At 43.2% G+C, this 21,779-nt stretch overlaps 1 protein-coding gene across 2 annotated transcripts in view; it reads left to right on the forward strand.

Moving 5' to 3' along the window:
• The first annotated feature begins 647 nt into the window (after positions 1-647).
• Positions 648-21,779, forward strand: part of STEAP1 (STEAP family member 1) — a 209,920-nt gene continuing 188,788 nt past the window's right edge. Inside the window, exons 1-2 of one of the 2 annotated variants that reach the window (XM_086941787.1) lie at positions 648-943; positions 1,710-1,850. In XM_086941787.1, the coding sequence (XP_086797913.1) occupies positions 1,815-1,850 (36 nt within the window). In that variant the 5' untranslated portion in view covers positions 648-943; positions 1,710-1,814. Of the gene's footprint in view, positions 949-1,709; positions 1,851-21,779 lie in introns of both variants that reach the window. The other variant, XM_086941788.1, reaches the window with a different exon arrangement.

Here is a 21,779-nt window from a genome sequence, read left to right on the forward strand (position 1 = left end):
TGAACATTTTTAGGAACTTGCACTTAAGTCTGCTTTTTTGTTTGTTTTTTTCACAAAATAAACACTGTTTCAAACAGCAACAGCTAATACCTTTATTATTCACAATTCTTCTTATTATGCGATGACATTGGGCAACTAAGCTACAGTTTTCATTAATTCCGCTAGGTGTCCCTGTGGCATTCTTTTTCCTGGAAGAAGCTTGGAATGTCCTTGATTTTACAGTAACTGGCAATGTTGAAATCTGTTCAAAGTGAATCTTGAGTGTTTAACTTGTTCAGCAGGCTACAGCAGGAGCGGTTTTGTGGCTAGTGAGTAAGTACATCGGAAAGGCATTAAAGTTGTATTACCAAACTTTACTTAAACGAGTTTCTGATTCAGACGTCTTGTCATGGGTGGTTCCGAAAGAAAATCAAAAGATACTCTGTAAGTACGTGACACCTTAACATGTCGTTGCTGCGAGGATATGTTTTTCCACTTCAAATTATGGAAGTGGTTAACACAAACATTGGCGTAGTCCAAATGTCCGCCCTGACCCCCGATCTACAAGGAGACCAAATATTTGAATTGTTACAGCTGACCCTGGAACCAGTTCCCGTGATGTTGTGAAACTCGTCTCCCTTATCATGTGCCCTGTCCTGCTGCAAAGCTCCCGGGGTTGCCTTACAGGTCTGACTGCCTTTCAATGAGCCCCATCGAGCTCGCGCAGCCACGTTACCTACTTCAAAAGGTGACTCAAGTGACAACTTCTTCCTGTCTGGAGCGGGCTGGCTTTGGCATCAATGGTGGTGCCGCGCGCTGTGTGTGTGTGTGAGTGTCAGACACCCACGTGACTGGATCATAGTAGAGCAGTGAAAAGGGAACAAGGAGCTACAGATGGGCCGTGTGCCTTCCCAGGCAAGAGTCCGGATCTTGTATTTGATTTACAGAGAAGACTCATGACGAGGTAAGGTATGGCAGACATTAGGACTCGAATAGAAACAAATACGTGCTCTCTCACTGGACATTTATTTCGCTTGTTACAAAATGTAAAAACATTTCCTCTTAAAACTAAAATGAAGTTGTTCTCGCCGTTAGAGGGGCTTTCAGTTAAGTAAAATGTTTTATTTTGTTTTCCTTAAACATCTCAATGAAGGCACTCAATAAAGCACAGCATTTTGGGCAGAAGTAAGACTTAACATGTAACCTTTCCCCCAAAAATTATGATTGGTATGTATTTCAGTGCTGAAAATGCTGACAGCATGTCACATTAAACTAGACCGCCTTTGGTAGATTATACGTCCACACAATTTTTTTTTTAGTTTTATATAGCGCGAACTTAGAGCTCTTTACACACCACCAGTTTCATTATAGAAGGACACATTCATTGTGTTAGGCCCAGGGAGATTAAGTGATGTGCCCAGAATCACAGGATGTTGAGCGTCGTTGCCGAGATTCGAACCCGGTTCCCAGCTTCGAGGGCGACCGCTCTAGCCGTACGGCTACATCCTCTAAAATGGGAACTGCCTAATTGTGGTTTCTTCTTAAAATGGAACTGGCAGAAGTATATCGTTCAACGTTGTTTAAAAAATCATGGATTTTACCATGTCGCTCTAGTTTTTAAACTGTAAAACTCTATGCCAAAAAGGCATTTGGGTGAAATTTAGTTGCTAAAGTACCTGCCCTTTTCCTCTCTGTGCTTACAGTCCTCTCTGATGTGTTTGTTTACCTAGGATTGGCCTTTCAAGATATCTGTTTGAAAATAAAAGACACCGTGTTCTGCAGTGGAGTTCAAAAAGTAACAGAGGACTTTGGAATGACAAGAAAGGACTACAAAAATGCACATTACGGACGAAAAAGAGTTACATTCAGTGGTAAGTAGGAATACTCATATAATCATAAAGCTGTTTTTTTTTCATTCTGAGCCCTGCCACCCCGTAATGTCAAATTTTGTGTTTGTGTTGTATCTTAAGGGACTCGTACAGCGTAACCTACCTTGGGTAGTTAGGAACGCTGTACAGAGGCACAACTACAATCAAACTTTTTTTGGGGGGTGTGGGGGGGCTGCTAACACGTGGATCAGTGGAGACAGAGACCTCATAAGAGCCAAATCAAAATTACTTGTGGGGGGGCTCCCTTCGCATTTCCGATGTAGTGTATAAAGAAATCACTGAGCCATTCATTGAAACTACATGTGTAAAATAGTGCATTTTAAAGCACACAGGGTCAGTAACATTATTCTTGGCATAACACGATTTAGGGTCTCTCTAGGAATTTTAGCACAGTGAATGACAAATGTTCTATTTTAATACACATTAGGCCATTAAACCTGGTGCAATGTGAAGCACCAGATTCTTTTTTACATCACAATCTCTGGCAAATCGTACACTCCAAGCACACTGGCCCAGTTGTGTCAACCTAACTAGTCTTAAAAAAATATTTTAGATATTTCACCAAAGGAAGGTTTTGAAAATTGGCAGCACATAATGCAGTGAAAGCACATTTATTTAGTTACTGCTCGGTTCGTGCTTCATGTACCTGCACACAATACTTTTATGTTATTTTCTGAATAAGATTTTAGTATAGTAAACAGCTTGGTAGCTGTTTGGGGGAAGCTGTCACATATCCTATCTCTATAGCACAAAGAATGTTGAATATATATTATTTGGTACGTTGTGACAACTCCCACCAAATATTTTTGAATTTGAAATGCTTGGGTAGTCATTTAGCAAGAAACATAACCCATGTTTGATAAGATTTGCTCTAATAACATACATTAGGATAGAAACTGAACACACAAGCTTGATTATAGATGATACCTCCATATCACAGATGGGTGTCAATCTGGCATTACCAAGGGTAAGAGATATTAACCTAGTTATCCATTGGGCACTCATCACACTGCACTCAGTATCCCTTGTCTAAGTGAAAAAGATCAGAAAATAAACAGAGCGTTAAAAGTCTTATGTATTTTTTTACATTCTAGTCCCTCTACTCAGCGACAGGCAGCAAATACATAGCTGTTGTGGAGCTAAGTGTGGCGTGATGCCACTACAGCTATTGCTGCCATTTTAGTGAATACATGTCATAGCTGATCAGGGGTGACATTGAAACCTGCAACGTACCCCTTAACACAAATGGGAGCAGATAAGTAAATTGCAATAACATTTGTGAAAATAATTTGCAACAGTACTCGATAATGAGAATGTATTTACTGATAACAATGTTTTCAGATTACTCACCAACCTTTTCACATTATTTATGAGCTGAACCTTTATCTGCAGAGTTATAGACAGAAGAGGCCCATCAAGAACTTCACCCTTGCTGTTATTCCAAAAGCGAGGCTGGGGCGGGGGAGGGTTCACTATGCCACTGTACATAGGCAATCTGAAACTTTGGAACTCATGAGTCCTGCATGATGCATTGTGCCAGGACGTGATGCAACTGTGACATGGTGTTGTTTCCAGGGCTTTAAGTGGGTTGAAAAAACTTGGGGGTCTCGCCAAATGGCCTGTCCAATGTAATTAAGGTTGTGGCTTAAAACACAGTAGCTACAAATCTGTGGTTAGCATCCTGTGCTGCCCAACTGGTATCCTGCTACTTCTGTTATTGCATCCAGATATATAATCACACCTACAACAAGCCAGGACTATTGGCTTTGTCAATGGTTGTTAGTTGCATAAAATAAACAAGCATTTACAATGCAATGGTCTCGGCATTATTAAAGGTAGAGCTATTGGCATTGCTCATGACTTTTTTTCTCATTTTTTTAAAACATAAATAAATGGTATTGTCATTTACAATGGCAATACGTGAGCATTAGAGAGTAGTAGAGAGTATTCACGGACACAGAGCCACACACACACACACACACACACACACACACACACACACACAGAGCCCCACACACACACACACAGAGCCCCCCCCACACACACAGAGGGCCCCCCCACACACACACAGAGCCACCCACACAGAGCCACCCACACACAGCCACCCACACACAGCCACCCACACACACAGCCACCCACCCACACACAGAGCCACCCACCCACACACAGAGCCACGTACCCACACACGGTCTCGCCTTTGCAAAAGTTAGAGCTATTGGCATTGTAAATGACATTTTTATTTATGTGTTGGTCTTGAAAACAGATAAATAAATGGCATTGTCATTTACAATGTCAATAGCTTAACCTCTCACACATGCAAGACCTATTGTATTTGCACCCACACACACACAGAGAGCCACCCACACACACACACAGAGCCACACACACACAGAGCCACATACACACCCACACACACAGAGCCACACACAGACACTGAGCCACACACACAGAGCCACACACAGAGCCACACACACAGAGCCACACACACAAACACACACACACACACAGCCACACACACACACAAAGAGCCACATACACACACAGAGCCACATACATACACAGAGCCACACACACACAGAGCCACACACACAGAGCCCCACACACAGAGCTCAAAACACAGAGCTCCACACACAGAGCCCCATGCACAGAGCCCCACACACAGAACCCCACATAGAGCCCCACACACACAGAGCCCCACACACACAGAGCCCACACACACAGAGCCCCACGCACACAGAGCCCCACACACAGAGAACAGAGGCCAGAAAAAACGCTCACAACGAGGGAACAGAGGGCAGGAAAGCAAGCACAACAAGGGGGCAGGGGAGCAAGCACAACCAATGAGGGGGCAGGAGAGCAAGCACAACCAACGAGGGGGCAGGGGGTCACAGAGGCACAAAAACCGGATCACAAGCAGGGCACAGAGGCACAAAAACCGGATCATAAGCAGGGCACAGAGGCACAACAAGCAACGAGGGGGCATGGGCAGGAGAGCAAGCACAAGCAAAGAGGGGGCAGCAAGCACAAGCAACGAGGGGGCAGGGGGCACAGAGGCACAAAAACCGGATCACAAGCAGGGCACAGAGGCACAACAAGCAACGAGGGGGCAGGGGCAGGAGAGCAAGCACAAGCAACAAGGGGGCAGGGGGGCACAGAGGCACAAAAAACGGATCACAAGCAGGGCACAGAGGCACAACAAGCAACGAGGGGGCAGGAGAGCAAGCACAAGCAACGAGGGGGAAGGGGGGCACAGAGGCACACAAACCTGATCACAAGCAGGGCACAGAGGCACAAAAAAGCGGGTCACTTTCATTACTCACGTGCCTTTTATCACTTTGAATTTTTATGACTGTTTTTTCACGAGTGTGGTTTGCCAATTTTTAATAAAGATGCTCCATCATAAATCAAGTTTTTCTTTTTAAGTGCTATTGGTGCCTAGTTTGGGTGGTGTTGCGGGTGCGGCCAAAATGGGGGTATGGGGCTTCCTCATGACAAAGCCTTAAAACAACCTACTTGTAGCAAACGGTTTGAGCATAGATAAGTATAAAAAATGCCAAAAGGCCTTTTAATTTGCAGTGTTGGGCCCATGTATCCCTCCAAATAAATAATGCAGCTCCAGTGGGTTGTGGAACGCAAACGGTAGTTACCTCATAAATTGTCGCAGCCTTTCAAACATTTCTCCCCCCTAAAAACATACAAGCATTCGTTTCCCACTCCTGTTATCATGCATTCATGGTGTGTGCTGCTAGGGTGGGTGGTACTTGCCAGGTTAATTATCACGTGATTGTTTCCTCCCTATAATCCTCTCACCGTGGGAAGAGGGGGTTTGAGGGCTCTCCTGTGGGAAAGCGGCTATCCCGAACAGCATCACTCAAAGGTGTCGCCCATACTGCAACACAGGCAGGTCGGGACTGCCGCCCAGGTGCCAAGTGTGCTGTAACTGTGAAAGAACCCAGTCGCATGCAGTGTGAATTACCTCAGCACCTGTCCCTCCCTGGGAAGGCCCAGCTAGCAGACACGGAGGAGAAAGCTGGCACCTGTCTGTTACGAAAACACCTCAAATCATATTTTTTATAGACACTGCCTATAACACTTCTCAAACTAGTACCCTCGCGTTCTGTCCAGCCTTACCTGGCTTCAGCGGAGCCCCTTTTTTTAAAAGTAAATAAAAGATTAAGTTTATATTTTAAGGCATAAAGATAATGTGAGCGTCTCCACAACATACACTAGATGGCTCTTTCGAGATGTGCGCCATTTTGGAAGGCCGAGAGCTGTTCCTTAGGGCCTCATTACCATAAATACCTTTGCAAAGCCTAGCCTCTCCCACGGTATTTCCGTTTAATGCAATAACATACTTCTGATATGTCACAGCAAAGATGGTCTAACTCGTGTTTTTAGAAAACTCTATATTTTGCTTCAATCTAGTTCCCTAAACCGATGCCGTCGTCTGACTTGGGCCCTACCCCAAAACACTCAAATTTGTCTACACTGCAACATAGCTGCCATTTTGATCGATAGTTTCCTTCCAGCACCAGCATGCTGTGGCCTTCAGAACACGTGAAGCTGCATGCGACTGCAAAGGTAGAAACATATAGTCACCTAAAGGTAAATACTCTGGAAAGCATAACGCTCTTTGAGGAGGCCATAAGGACCAAAGGCCGCCAGCAGTTAGGTGAACACTTTACATTAAGCATTAACCCAAAATAGCTCCCGTCTAATAGTGGCATACCGAAATAACAGCGATAAAAAATGGCGCAAACTCTAAAACACTCAGGCGAAAACACTACTTTAGCAGAGTTACCAGTTCTCACAACCTAAACATTCTTTGCTTGTCTTGCCAGTGCAACGTTTTTCCATGCGTTGTCAGATACTTTTCATAGAATAGAGAGCTAATTTCTAACCCAATAAAACCCAGTCAAGCAGCAAAATGGCCGATTTTCCGTTTCCAGAATTTTCCCACGGAGGATGTGCAACTGCAAGTGGAGACCACAAGCTATTTTCTGGGAAGTATATCTAACACGGAACCACTCTGATAATTTAAAATAAGGATAGTAAGGCAACACAGTTTGTAGCAAAAGTCACGGTTTTCACGCAAATGTGACAAAGGAAAAAAAAATATTAGTAACTTTTAAGAAGTAGCACATTTTTCCATAGACTTTAGTGAAAGTTTTTTTTTTTTAAACATTGCCCGACCCTACATAATTCATGCCCCCAAAAAACATTCCAGGACAGATAATTCACTATAGCACACCTTTAAGTTTTTGGGGAGAGCATTTCATGCCATTTATTTTACATGAGCACCAGTTACGTTACACAAGGACACATTCATTTTTGGTAGGCACGGGGCGATTAAGTGATTTGCCCAGAATCACAGGATGCTGAGCCGACGCCGATGCTCCAACCTGGTTCCCAAGCTCCAAAGTCGGCAGCTCTGGCCGTAAGGCCACATCCTCTCCCTTACCCATATGCACTATTTCGCAATAAACACGATTACACAGTGCAATTCTGACGCGTGGCCAAATTCCAGTCGCTATTCCGTGAATGCTTTGTGGGGGCACAGCCGCTGACACCCTAATATGACATCCTCCTCTTATATACTTGTCGGGAGGTGTGCGGGCGCACGTCTGCTCTCACGCCAGCACCTAGCATCTGCCATCAAGTCAGACAAGGTGAGAAGTGTGCTCCCCCCCCCACCCCCCCCCCCCGGGCCAGTACAAGCCTAAGAAAGGTCCCACCACTGGGGGTAGAGGAGGGGGCTGCAAACAAGTGTGCCGTCTCAACATCCATGACAAAAGAGCCTGCCATGCCAATTAGGATCCATTGACAAGAAGGTGAGCAAGTGTGCGAGGGAGGCTTCCAGAGATTAAAGAAGCGAGCGTCCACAACAATGGCGGACAGAAGTGAGGGCTTACTTCCTGCATCAAAAGGGACTCTGAATATTCTGATGAGGGAGCGTGGCCGGAGACAGGCAGCGTCCACTGTGTCAGGGGACAGGAGGCACAAAATGGAGTCCCGCAGAGAGGGCTGTTTCTTTTCTATGCAATAAACCTGCACAGACGTCCACAAACACTGAAAGATCTCAAAGTTAAAATACACCATAGAGTCAGGATTGTAACAAGTGTAATTCAGGGAAAAACACAAACACATGTAATAGCAGGGAAGGAAAGAGGACACGCGAACCAGGAAACAAGAAACAAGAAAAAAACAAGGGCCGGACACGGTCGGGAAGAAATGGCTGCTGCAAAGCTCCGAAATTTTCGGAATCAGGGGCGTGTTTTTTGGTGAGTGTTGGATGACGTCACAGATAGAAAGAACCTAAAAAACACGACCCTGATTCCGAAAAAGACGGGGCTTAAAGGGAGTGACGCCCCTCTCCTCCAATGGCTGGCCAGCATTTACGAGGCCAGCCAATGGAGAAGAGGGGCGGGTTCAAGCCCCCTATACTAAGAAACATAAAATCTCAGAGCTCTGCCCACTGCTTAAGCAGTGCGACGGAGTTCTCGACCTAAAAAGCAGCAACTATGGCTTTGTTGTATATAATATTGAAAATGCTTCAGTTCCAAAATGATGAGACTGTGAAAGACCCATAACACCTTCTTTTTAAATTCTTTCACTGGCTTCTTTACCTGAACTGGATTCTGTACATTTCTTTAATTTCATGAGGTGGAACATTTTTCTTTATGTACTGTTAAAACAGAATGCCGTGCGCTAGACCAAGGTGGGGGGAGGCCCACCACATGCTTTAAGAGCCCAAACTGGCCCACCGTCATTCTGTAGGTTACAATCATCAGCCGCATACTGGGGTTGCTCTTGGGCTCAGAGGAAGAGTGCAAGGTGGCCCCATCAGGGAGTTGAGGCTTCTCACAGGGGAACAGTGCTGTTCCGCAATGCCCAAAATTATGGACAAAAGGCATAAAAGGGATCAGCACGGACAATGTACGTGAGATCCAAATCAGGGATGGTCTGTAAAATTTATGTACGGATGGCTGGTCACCCTACTTGAAGGTCAGGCTGGCAGGCACCAACTTCAGCGCAGGCAGCCCAGCCAACAGCATCTGACGGGGGGGCTGAAGCCCATTCTGCCCAATGGGTGGTGTGCTCCTGGCTCTGTACATAGTAACAGTAAGAAGTCATTAAAGATTCAAACAAGCTTGTGGACATTCTCTTCGCAATGTCCTCTGGGAGGTAGAAGGGACTAGATAAGTCCTTATTAGTAGCGAATGAGAGGCTCCAAGAAGCGGTGCTCCCTCCCCAGGAAACAGGGGGGTAGGCGAAAGGGGTGCCAAAAATGAGCAAAAGGTCGCAAAACACATGGGCCAATCAGGGGCCTGGTATTTTTTGATTCCCCCTATAATGGGGCAACCACTCGACACATGTTGGCGGGAAAAGGGGGTTATAAGCGCAGCTGCTCCTTGAGTCTGTGCACGATAAGGAGCAGGGGCAGTGTGCTATCAGAACCGAAGCCCATCCACCCACACCTGGAGAAGAAGCGATGTTGCAGTCTCAGGAGGAGGGAGCAGAACAGGTAGTGGAAAAGGACACACCCCGGCAGGGCGGTGTGCCAGATGGAGGCCACTTACCTGGGAATGCCTTGTGGGAGGGTAAATCAGCTTACATGGGGAGTAAGACTAGACTTAACGACAGAACCTAAATAGCTTAGGAGATTATTTAAAATTCTGCCACAAAATTAGAAGGGATAATAATTCCTCGCTTAAGACAGTGGTTTGGGAGGTAATATGCGATAATAAACATAAGCAGGCCCATGAATATTTCAAACTGGCGATAGATACGTTCAATGCGGAACAACTATGGGCCTTACCTCTTTCACAGGTGGCTTTTAATAAAGTTATAAATGGGTGCAGCAAAAAATTGTCGTCTTTATGGGATAAAGCAGTACTGGCAAAGAGATCCCATGCATGGACAGTTATTGCTTCGTAGGGTATGCTAAAACCCCAAAGATATTTAGGAGACTCAAATAGCCAAAGGGTGAAGCTGATGAATCTCCGATTTGGAAATAGCCAATTTCTTGGAGACGCCCCTACATGGAAATTGATGAGTAGTGAGAGGGTGTGTCGCCTCTGTTATCACAAGAGGGAAGACATTTGTCATATCATCTGTCAGGGTGGTCTCTTATGCTGATGATACTCAGCTGATGTTTTCCTTTAGAGACCACTCGGACTCCACGTTCACCAACTTCCGCCAGTGTCTTGACAGCATCAGTGTCTGGATGACTAACAACCATCTAAGACTAAATGCAGATAAGACGGAGGTGCTGTTTTTTAACCAGAAAAATCCCATCCCTTCCTCACGGTGGTGGCCCACGGCACTTGATCCCGCTCCTTCTCCCGTTCACTCTGCTCGCAACCTGGGATTTCAGTTCGACGACTCTCTCTCATGCAAAACTCAGGTTAATAAAGTTACATCTGCCTGCTTCCTGAAGCTGCGCATGATCAAAAAGATACTTCCCTATCTCCCCCTGGACTCCCGCCGAACAGTAACCCATGCCCTCATTACGTCTCACTTGGACTATGCCAACAGCCTTTATGCTGGTGCTCCTCAATATCTGATCGACCGGCTTCAGATTGTCCAGAATGCGGCTGCCAGACTGATTGGAAACATCCCCTACCGTCAGTCAGTCACCGCCTATCGCAAAGAGCTTCACTGGCTTCCCGTTGCCAGCCGTATCCAGTTCAACATCCTTACCCTTGCTTACCGAGCTGTCAATGACCTCGGACCCAATTACCTGAAAAAACGAGTATCAATATCTCACTCCATCAGATCCCTGAGATCCAACGACCTCCGCCTTCTGATCTCTCCCCGTTTTAGACTCACCAGAATGGGCGGCAGAGGGTTCAGTGTTATCTCTGCCAAACTGTGGAACGCTCTACCAATCGATCTCAGATTCTGCCCTTCTGAATCCATCTTTCAGGCTAGACTCAAAACTTGGCTATTCTCTGGACTTTGATACTCACATTGCTGACTTCCTCCCTTCTTTTTTCCCCTGAGGCTCAGGTTCTAGCGCCGGGACACCCCCTTGGGGGTAGCTGCGCGCTCTACAAATTACATAAATAAATAAATAAATAAATCTGTAGCTGCCCTGCACTAATAGAGGAAGGCTGTTACGGTCGGACTTTAATAGTCAAATTATACGAACATGCCGACAAGCAGTCATAGCCAGTTTACAAGGAGAAAGCTTGCAATTTACGGGTAGACTTTTGAAGTTTATAGAAATAGTGGGAAAGAAATTGCTTAACTGTGGACAATGAGGATGGTTTTATTCATATTTGGTTTTATACATTGATGAAATGTTTCTTTTAATTATGTGGTCTTAATAATGTATGAAATGTAAGAAGAATTGTATAATGTTGTTTTAATTGTAAGTTTTTTGTAACTGAACAATACATTTTTCTTGTATTTCGTGCATAGCATGACACTCGCAGCCCACACCCGTCGGACGGCAGGGCACAAATGGACAGGCAAGATAGCGAGTTGATCCTAACAGCAGTGAGAGGCTACTGCCTTCACAGTCAGAGGATAAGTCCAACACAAAAACTTTTTTACCTCCCGAAATTGATATTTTTGATTGATGACAGAGCAGCAGTTGAAGTGTGTTATTATTTATGGCATGATTTATGACCATACCACACTTGGTATTAAAAAACACCAAAACTTAAACCACTATGTTGCTATATATTTCAATATTTATTTGTGTTATGTCACATTTTTTTAATGTATTGTTGTTATATTTCTCAGTTCACAACAATTACTGGTTCATAAAACATTGGTAATGTACAATTTGAAAAAGCAACTCTATACATATAAAATTTAGCAATCTCAATTATCATTTAGTATTGGCGCCCAATGCATTTCGGAACCATGAGTGGTTCCTTCTTCAGGGGCTCATCTGTGGATAAAAACATATAATGGATGCTGTCAATGGTCATGAAGGATTCAATATATGTATTGTATTTAAATTATATATCTAGTCTCGTGTGCCATGATCAAATCATTCATGCCCATGTGCTGTTTTTTAACATGCAAAAAACCTGTGTAAGTGAATACTGGTATGTGGGTTGCCCTACCTTCCTCAGTGTTAAACAGTCTGCCACAATCAGTATGCACATTCCATAAACTATGAAGTAATCATAAGTCGCCATGAGTATTAAATAGATCATCTAACGGTCCAATACTCTATGCCATTCAATGTGTTAACATCTTACCTCAATATGCTATTGTGAAATCTCCACAAACTGTAACAAATCTCATCAGAGGTTCTAACAATGCCAAAAATGCATTCCATAAAGCCAGTCTTGCCTTCACAAGATCTTACCTCCCATAGAACCGACATATTCTGAACTGAAATAAACGAGGAAACTACTATGAGCCCAAGATAACGTGTACACGATCCTAAGAATCGCAAATAAAAGATCGAAAAACCGATGCAAAATGCAGAAGTATACCTAAGATATCCGATGTGCCAGGACGTATAAACAACATTTCCCGTGAGACCTATATTGGATGTCAGACGCCATAATGCTAAAAAACGGACTATCAGGTCCCGTTCGTAAACGACCGCCATTGTTAAGCCATGTAGTTAGTAGTGAAACGGACAGTGCCGCTATGGTAATAATCTCACTCCTATACATGAAGGAATCCGAAATACGGCGTAATCACTGAAAATGGACTATCTAGTCGTTGTTCTCTAAAGCGGCTGCCATTAGTAAACGGCATGATGCAATATAAAATGGGCATTGCCGCTAATGTAATTCTCATACCTATATGCTAAGAAAACTGCGGTACATTATTCGTAGCAAAAAACGATATCCGCACATATAAGAAAACCAGAGAAACTCACCATGTGACTCAAAATGTCCCTCATATAACGAAAAGGAAAAAAGCACTCCCACTATGATGTGCAACCAGCTATATGGCTCAGAAAAAAAACTCTATGTATTGTGAGTTCCTGTATGTAATGAAATTGTATGCCCCAACATGGTACCTGAGTGTGTATTGAAGAAAAAAAGATTTATATACATTAGATATGTGGGAAACAATTCCATCCTTCTATCACATATTTTTTCATTTAGGATTCCACTGATAATCAAAATGTATAGCAATAACCAAATATAGTGATGATGAAAAAATGGTTTATAACAAAACATGCAGACATATTCTGATACTCGATTTTTAAACTATATGGAGTGTGAATAATGAATGGTAAACTTCAAGTTTTATTCTAAAGTGAGTGACTGCATAGTGGCTGTTATTACCTATTGGCCCAAGCTACCCACTCCTATATTAACCGTGTTAAATATCTGACTGGAATGCTATCATCTTAAATGAAGCACAACATGTCCAATCTGTCATTGAGTCCTTTTGTAATCATGATATCTAGCAGTTTTATCCAATATACTTCTAGTTGAAGTAATTTCCTGTGGTTGTCTATGCCTGTCCTGAATTGTACTTGCTCAATCACCTGGATCCTTATCTGTGAAATTGAATGGTGTGCTTCTGTCCAATGGACCGCCATTGCTGAGCTGGTATTTTTAGTGCGAATACGGCTCTTGTGCTCAGTGAGTCTAGTTCTGAGTTTACGTTCAGTTTTTCCGACATATGCCTTGCCGCAAGGGCACTTGATGCAATAAATCACATTTTGTGAGTTACAATACGTTGTGTGTCTCATCAGTATTTGTTTGCCTGTTGAGGGATGTGTCAAGGTGTTGCCCAAGATTACATTATTACAGTGGGTGGAATTATGACATTTAACGGTTCCCTTCCAAACTTAATTTGAATCCATTGTAGAAGGATTTGGCAACATTTGGCGTACATTTCACCCTCTTGTGTAGACATGAGTAGATGTATTTTTGAAAATGTTGTCAAAATCAGGTTCATTGGCAAATAATTCACATCTCGTGTTAATAATTTTTTTAATGGCTGGTGACTTTGTGGTGTATTTGGACACAAAAACTAAAACATTCGTTTTTAGGTCTCGCCTGTCGATGCGCATGCGCATCGAGCAAGCGAGACTATGGGGGCTTATCCACTCTTTAACCAACTTGCAAGGAATCGTGGCGATTCCTTGCAGTGCCCGTGACTTTTAAGCTCAATGCGCATGCGCATTGAGCTTAAAAGCGCGTGCACATCAGTTCCCTCAGCCGCACTCCAGGCCCCCGCTCCGCCCCCTCCCCTGCCCGCCGTGTCGCATTTCTCCTCCCCCTCCCCTTATCTGCCTTCCCTCCGTCTGTTCCCTCTCCCCGTCCGCCCCCTCCCCTGCCCGCCGTGTCGCATTTCTCCTCCCCTCTCCCCTTATCTGCCTTCGCTCCGTCTGTTCCCTCTCCCCGCTCCGCCCCCTCCCCTGCCCACTCTCCCTTTCTATTCTCCTTTACCACTCCACTCTGGACTCCTTCATTTTGTGCTGTTTGACATATTTCTTCTCTCATCCAACTCTTCTGCGGGCTCCCCTCCTTCCCACTGTAGTTTGCAACAAATCCATCCTCCTTAAACCGTGTACACCATTTGCCTTTCACCCCTCCATTCCCTCTCCTGTCGCTCCCTTTAAATTCCCCCCTCCTTCCTTTTACTACCACTTTCCCTCTTTGTCACAAAAAACCCTTTTATTCACTCGCTTTTCGTCTCTTTCTCCCCTCCTCTCCTCCTATTCTTTTCCCTTACCCTGTCTTTTCTCCCCCTTTTGTCTTTCGAATCCCACTCTCTCTCCCTCCCCTCACCCCCTCTCATTCCCCAACCCATTTCAGAGCTCAGTTCCGGAAATGCCTCTTGGCAGCCGTGAGCTGCTGGGTAATTGCGCGTTTTGTAGCATTCCCAAAATGCATCTTTGACAGCTTGTCCAATGCTTCAATCTCTCCCCCAAACCTAGTGGGGCAAGTGCTTCGCTGCGCGCCGCAGCGGCGCTCCAGCGCGCCGGTAATGTTTCCAACCCACTGATATATCATAAGCGCCATGTGCTGTTTTGTGGCTGAATTTTTTTTTAAAAAGGGGAGCGGATATTAAACATCATACGGTATGTTAATGTCAAGTACGCTTGGATAAACATTGAAGACTTTGCTCTGACTCCAGCGTGTGGGCTACGAGCTAATTAACCTTTTCCAACCATCCCTGTATTTTTTCTGGATGTCCACTTCTAGAATGTTAACGGCGGTGCACTGTTCCGTTTGTTGATTCGACTCTGCTGAGATAACACAGCCCCCTCCCCTGCCCGCCGTGTCGCATTTCTCCTCCCCCCTCCCCTTCTCTCTCTTCTCTGACATGCAGTGTGCGGCCCTAACTGAAGTAGTGTAAACCCCGGCGCACAATAGCCAACACCCTCACTCACCCTCAACCCCTCACCCTCACTCACCCTCAACCCCTCACCCTCACTCACCCTCAACCCCTCACCCTCGCCCTCACTCACCCTCACCCTCACTCACCCTCAACCCCTCACCCTCAATCCCTCACCCCCTCACCCTCACTCACCCTCACCCTCAACCCTTCACCCTCACTCACCCTCACTCACCCTCACCCACCCTCACTCACCCTCACTCACCCTCACTCACCCTCACCCTCACTCACCCTCACCCTCACTCACCCTCACCCTCACTCACCCTCAACCCCTCACCCTCACTCACCCTCAACCCCTCACCCTCACCCTCACTCACCCTCACTCACCCTCAACCCCTCACCCTCAACCCCTCACTCACCTCACTCACCCTCACTCACCCTCAACCCCTCAGCCTCACCCTCACTCTCACTCACCCTCACTCACCCTCAACCCCTCAGCCTCACCCTCACTCACCCTCACCCTCACTCACCCTCACCCTCACCCTCACTCACCCTCAACCCTCACCCTCACTCACCCTCACTCACCCTCAACCCCTCACCCTCACTCACCCTCACTCACCCTCAACCCCTCACCCTCACTCACCCTCAACCCCTCACCCTCACTCACCCTCAACCCCTCACCCTTGACCCCTCCCCCTCAACCCCTCACCCTCACTCACCCTCACTCACCCTCACTCACCCTCAACCCCTCACCCTCAACCCCTCACCCTCACCCTCACTCACCCTCACAACACATATTGTGTTACAATAGGTGTCACATTTGCGAAAGATAAACATATTGGCATTGTAAATAACAAAGCTATTAATTCGCTATTTTCAAAACAAGCACATAAATAACAAATGTCTCCTTTACAATACCAATAGCTTAAACTTTCCTAATGCGAGACCTATTGCATTGCTGTGCTTCTCTCCCCTGCTGCACTCTCCTGCTCTCTAGAGATGTGGCCTAACGACCAGAGCTGCCATCTAAGTCACGTAAATACAAAACATGTTGCATTCCAAATGCTATAGGTGTCACATTCGCGAAAGTTATAACTATTGGCATTGTAAATGACAAAGCCATCAATTTAGCAATTTTAAAAACCAACAAATAAATAAAATATGTCATTTACAAGACCAATAACTCCAACTCTTCTAATGCGAGACCTATTGCATTTCCAATGCTTGTTTTGTGCTGGATTGAGTTCAAATAGTTCTTTGTGTTCTTATTTTTGAAACTCTTGAGACACATTCCTGTATTATGTTTTCCAGATAACCTCTTTGTTTGTACCTTTCCTGGTATTCATCAATTTCTGCTTGACAGATTTGAGGGTCCGAACAGATCCTTTTTATTCTTAAGAATTGTGAATAAGAAGGATTTTTGATGAGACTCCTCGGATGGAAACTTGAATATTGTAATGCATTGTTGCGATCTGTGGTCTTTGTATATATTTGGGTACTGAGTCTTCTTCCATCATTTGTTTTAGTGATGGTGACATCCAGATATTCAATTGACCTCCTGTTGATTTTGTGGGTGAACTGGATTCTTGGGTCAAATGTATTGAGTTAATCCAACATCATTTCAAGTGAATTGAAATCATCTGTCCAAATTAAAAAGATGTTGTCGATGAAACTGCAGTAGGATTTGATTTTGGACCACCATGTGTTGTTACTCATTGTATGTTGATGCTCAAATAGGGCCATGAAAATGTAAGCATAATCAGGCGCCCCCGAAAAACCCATGGAGGTTCCGGTGAGTTGTGCGTAGTATTTGTCATTCCAAATTAAATGGCTGTTTTGCAGACAAAATTTCAACAGTTGAAGCAGTAATACCTTGTTTGTGTTGAGTTCCTCCAGTTGTAATAATGCCCATTCCACAGCTTCCAACCCTGCTGCATGTGGTATCGAGGTGTAGAGTGCTACAACATCTATTGTACAAAGCAGCCACGTATCTTGCATGTCCTGTTGTATGTTGTCAAGTTTAGTTAAAATGTCTGTTATGTCTTTTATGTAAGACGTCCATTTCTGTACAAATTGCTAACGAAAATGGTCCAGGTATCTCCCGATGGGATCAAAGATTGACCCACACCCTGAGACAATAGGTCTAAAGGGGGGGTCAGTAGGATTCTTGTGGATCTTAGGGATCATGTACAGCCTTGGTCAGCGTGGGTTCGTGAGATATTTCTTCGTAGGTTCATCGATCCATTCCAGGTCTATCGCATTTTGTAAGAGATGTTCCACTATTGCTGAAAGGTCTGCGGTAGGATCACTTTCCAGTAGCAAATATGTGTCAGTATCCATTACATGTGAATCAACCTTCTGATGGTAAAATGAGGTGTCCATCACAACGATGGCACCCCCTTTGTCTGCGGGTTGGATGATAAGTACAGGGTTGTTGGATATGGATCTTAGTGTTATTCTGTCATGTTTTGTTAAGTTTTGTTTCTTAATTTTATTGAAATCCAAAGCCTTAATATCGTTTTTAATCATGATCTCAAATGTGTCCAACATCTTGTGAGAGATGGGGGCCTGAAAAGTACTTTTGGGTTTGAACTTGACCTGTTCCAATGTCTGTTCCCTTTGTTCTGTGTTGACCACATTGGTAAAGAAATGACGTAAAGGTAGTGTTCTCATAAATCTGTACACCGATGTTTCCACTTCCATACTATTTAGAGTATTGGTAGGTACGTATGATAATCCTTTGCTGAGTATTTTTGTCTGTTGTGTTGTAAGTTGTTTAGATGATATATTGATGATTAGGTCACTTGTTTTACGAGGAGTCTCATCAAAATCTTCCTTATTCACAATTCGTAAGAATAGAAAGAATCTGTTCGGAGCCTCAAATCTGTCAAGCAAAAATTGATGAATACCAGGAAAGGTACAAACAAAGAGGTTATCCGGAAAACATAATACAGGAATGTGTCTCAAGAGTTTAAAAAAAAGAATACAAAGAACTATTTATTTCAATCCAGCAAAAAAAAACGAATAATTTAGTTTTTGTATCCAAATACACCACAAAGTCACCAGCAATTAAAAAAATAATTAACACGAAATGGGAATTATTGGCCAATAAACTTGATTTTAACAACATTTTCAAAAATACACCTACTCATGCCTACACAAGAGGGAGAAATTTACGCGAAATTTTGTCAAATCCTTCTACAAAGGATTCAAATAAAGTTTGGAAAGGAACCGGTAAATGTCATAATTGCACCCACTGTAATAATGTAATCTTGGGCAACACCTTGACACATCCCTCAACAGGCAAACAAATACCGATGAGACACACGACGGATTGTAACTCACAAAATGTGATTTATTGCATCAAGTGCCCTTCCAGCAAGGCATATGTCGGAAAAACTGAACGTAAACTCAGAACTAGACTCACTGAGCACAAGAGCCGTATTCGCACTAAAAATACCAGCTCAGCATTGGCGGTCCATTGGACAGAAGCACACCATTCAATTTCACAGATAAGGATCCAGGTGATTGAGCAAGTACAATTCAGGACAGGCATAGACAACCACAGGAAATTACTTCAACTAGAAGTATATTGGATAAAACTGCTAGATATCATGATTCCAAAAGGACTCAATGACAGATTGGACATGTTGTGCTTCATTTAAGATGATAGCATTCCAGTCAGATATTTAACACCGTTAATATAGGAGTGGGTAGCTTGGGCCAATAGGTAATAACAGCCACTATGCAGTCACTCACTTTAGAATAAACCTTGAAGTTTACCATTCATTATTCACACTCCATATAGTTTAAAAATCGAGTATCAAAATATGTCTGCATGTTTTGTTATAAAACATTTTTTATCATCAATATGTTTGGTTATCGCTATACATTTTGATTATCAGTGGAATCCTAATATGTGATAGAAGGATGAAATTGTTTCCCACATATCCAATGTATATAAATCTTTTTTCCTTCAATACACACTCAGGTACCATGTTGGGGCATACAATTTCATTACATACAGAAACTCACAATACACAGGTTTTTTTCTGAGCCATATAGCTTGTTGCACATCATAGTGGGATTGTTTTTTTCATTTCCATCGTTATATGAGGGACATATTGAGTCACATGGTGAGTTTCTCTGTTTTTTTTTATATGTGCGGATATCGTTTTTCGCTACAAATAATGTACTGCGGTTTTCTTAGCATATAGGTATGAGAATTACATTAGCGGCAATGCCCGTTTTATATATCATACCATTTACTAATGGCAGCCGTTTTAGAGAACAATGACTAGATACTCCATTTTCAGTGATCACGCCGTATTTCGGATTCCTTCATATATAGGAGTGAGATTATTACCATAGCGGCACTGTCCATTTCACTACTAACTACATGGTTTAACAATGGCGGCCGTTTATGAACGGGACCTGGTAGTTCGTTTTTTAGCATTATGGCGTCTGACATCCAATATAGGTCTTACAAGAGCAGTTGTAGCACCACGTGACTTTCATGGAAAAGTTGTTTATACGTCCCGGCACATCGGATATCTCAGTTATACTTCTGCATTTTGCAGTGGTTTTGGGATTATTTGCGATTCTTAGGACCGTGTACACGTTATCTTGGGCTCATTGTAGTTTCCCCGTTTCTTTCAGATCAGAATATGTCGATTCTATAGGAGGTAAGATCTTGTGAAGGCAATACTGGCTTTATGGAATGCATTTTTAGCATTGTTAGAACCTCTGATGAGATTTGTCATTTATGTTTATTACAGTTTTTGGAGATTTCACAATAGCATATTGAGGTAAGATGTTAACACATTGAATTGGCATAGAGTATTGGACCGTTAGATGATCTATTTAATACTTATGGCGACTTATGATTACTTCATAGTTTATGGAATGGGCATACTGAACGTGGCAGACTGTTTAACACTGAGGAAGGTAGGGCAACCCACATACCAGTATTCACTTACACAGGTTTTTTGCATGTTAAAAAACAGCACATGGGCATAAATGATTTGATCATGGCACACGAGACTAGATATATAATTTAAATACAATACATCTATTGAATCCTTCATGACCATTGACAGCATCCATTATATGTTTTTATCCACAGATGAGCCCCTGAAGAAGGAACCACTCATGGTTCCGAAATGCATTGGGCGCCAATACTAAATGATAATTGAGATTGCTAAATTTTATATGTATAGAGTTGCTTTTTCAAATTGTGCATTAACAATATTTTATGAATCAGTAATTGTTGTGAACTGAGGAATATAACAACAATACATTAAAAAAAGTGTGACATAACACAAATAAATATTGAAATATATAGCAACATAGTGGTTTAAGTTTTGGTGTTTCTTAATACCAAGTGTAGTGTGCGCAACTGAATCAGGCCACGCTGCCTGTCATAATCGGATTCATTAGCCACGGGAGCAGACAGCTCCTGCAGGTTGCAGCACCCAATATAAAAAAATTAGATCATATTTCTACAACATAGGAGTGCACCTCCACATATAACTAAATGATTTATGACCAAACATGATTGTACTATGATTGGGTATGATTTATGACCCTATCAAAATGAGTTATAATTTGTCAAAGTGATTTATGGCCCTCAAATGACGGGCATTTGCCGATCATACATGATAATAAAAACTGCGGCTGATAATTTCCAAAAACACAACCACGCCTCATGTCTTTGTAATGTAAGCCATTGTAATGTAAGTTTTGGAGTAGGCCAAGTGAGGTGGTTAACCTTCTTTATAAAGCTGAGGAGAAGCTGGTAGCCTGATCTGTGGACAACGTTTTTTTCATGTCCTAGGTTCATAGCGACTTACCTTTTGGTCTTCTCCTTCATTAATGTTGTGATTTGTCCACAGCAACATCTATCATGGGGTAGTGGGTCAGCCATTGGCTTTCTTGCACTACAAGTGCCAGCATTTTGCCCAATCACATGAGCACTTATGCTTACCAAAAAGTGCAATTTGGTGCCGGTGCCGGGTGGACAATACTTTACTTTGCCAATGCTTTTTTCTTTAAATTCATTATCCTTTAGGTCTTGCCTTGGCAGCGCTTGTGCTGTCTCTGCGAGACATGCTGTATTCAGGACATGGGCATTAAGCTCTGTCCACTTTCCACCCATCTTTTTAATTGGCTCCTGTTACTTATTTTTGTCAATGGTGGCTTTTCATTGGTTAATAGGCTTAGTATTCCCTCCTAAGAATCAGCGATGTGGGAAATGTACAGGCACTAATTGGGGCACTTCCTTCAATTCCAAATGTTCTGCTTGACTTGATCAGCGCGGCACCCGCTTTACAGACGCTTCGCTTTAACTGTCATCATTTCGGCCTTGCAGCTAAAACCTTTAATTTATAATATAGCGAAAAAAAAGTTAAACCCCTCTTTTCACTATGTTTCAATTGTAACGGACTTCGGGTTGAAATGCAATTACCAGAAAACATTCTCTTTGCTCGTCAAAGGATCATGGTTTTTGTATTTTGTTAAAGGAAGTATGTGCAAATAAACTGCAAAAAAACTATCTTTCAACACTTAAAAAAAATTAGGTACAAACTTTAAATATACATACACTAATTATATGGTGTTAATTAAAAAAATCAC

Source organism: Lissotriton vulgaris, chromosome 10 (assembly GCF_964263255.1).
Source record: "Lissotriton vulgaris chromosome 10, aLisVul1.2, whole genome shotgun sequence".
NCBI lineage: Eukaryota > Metazoa > Chordata > Amphibia > Caudata > Salamandridae > Lissotriton > Lissotriton vulgaris.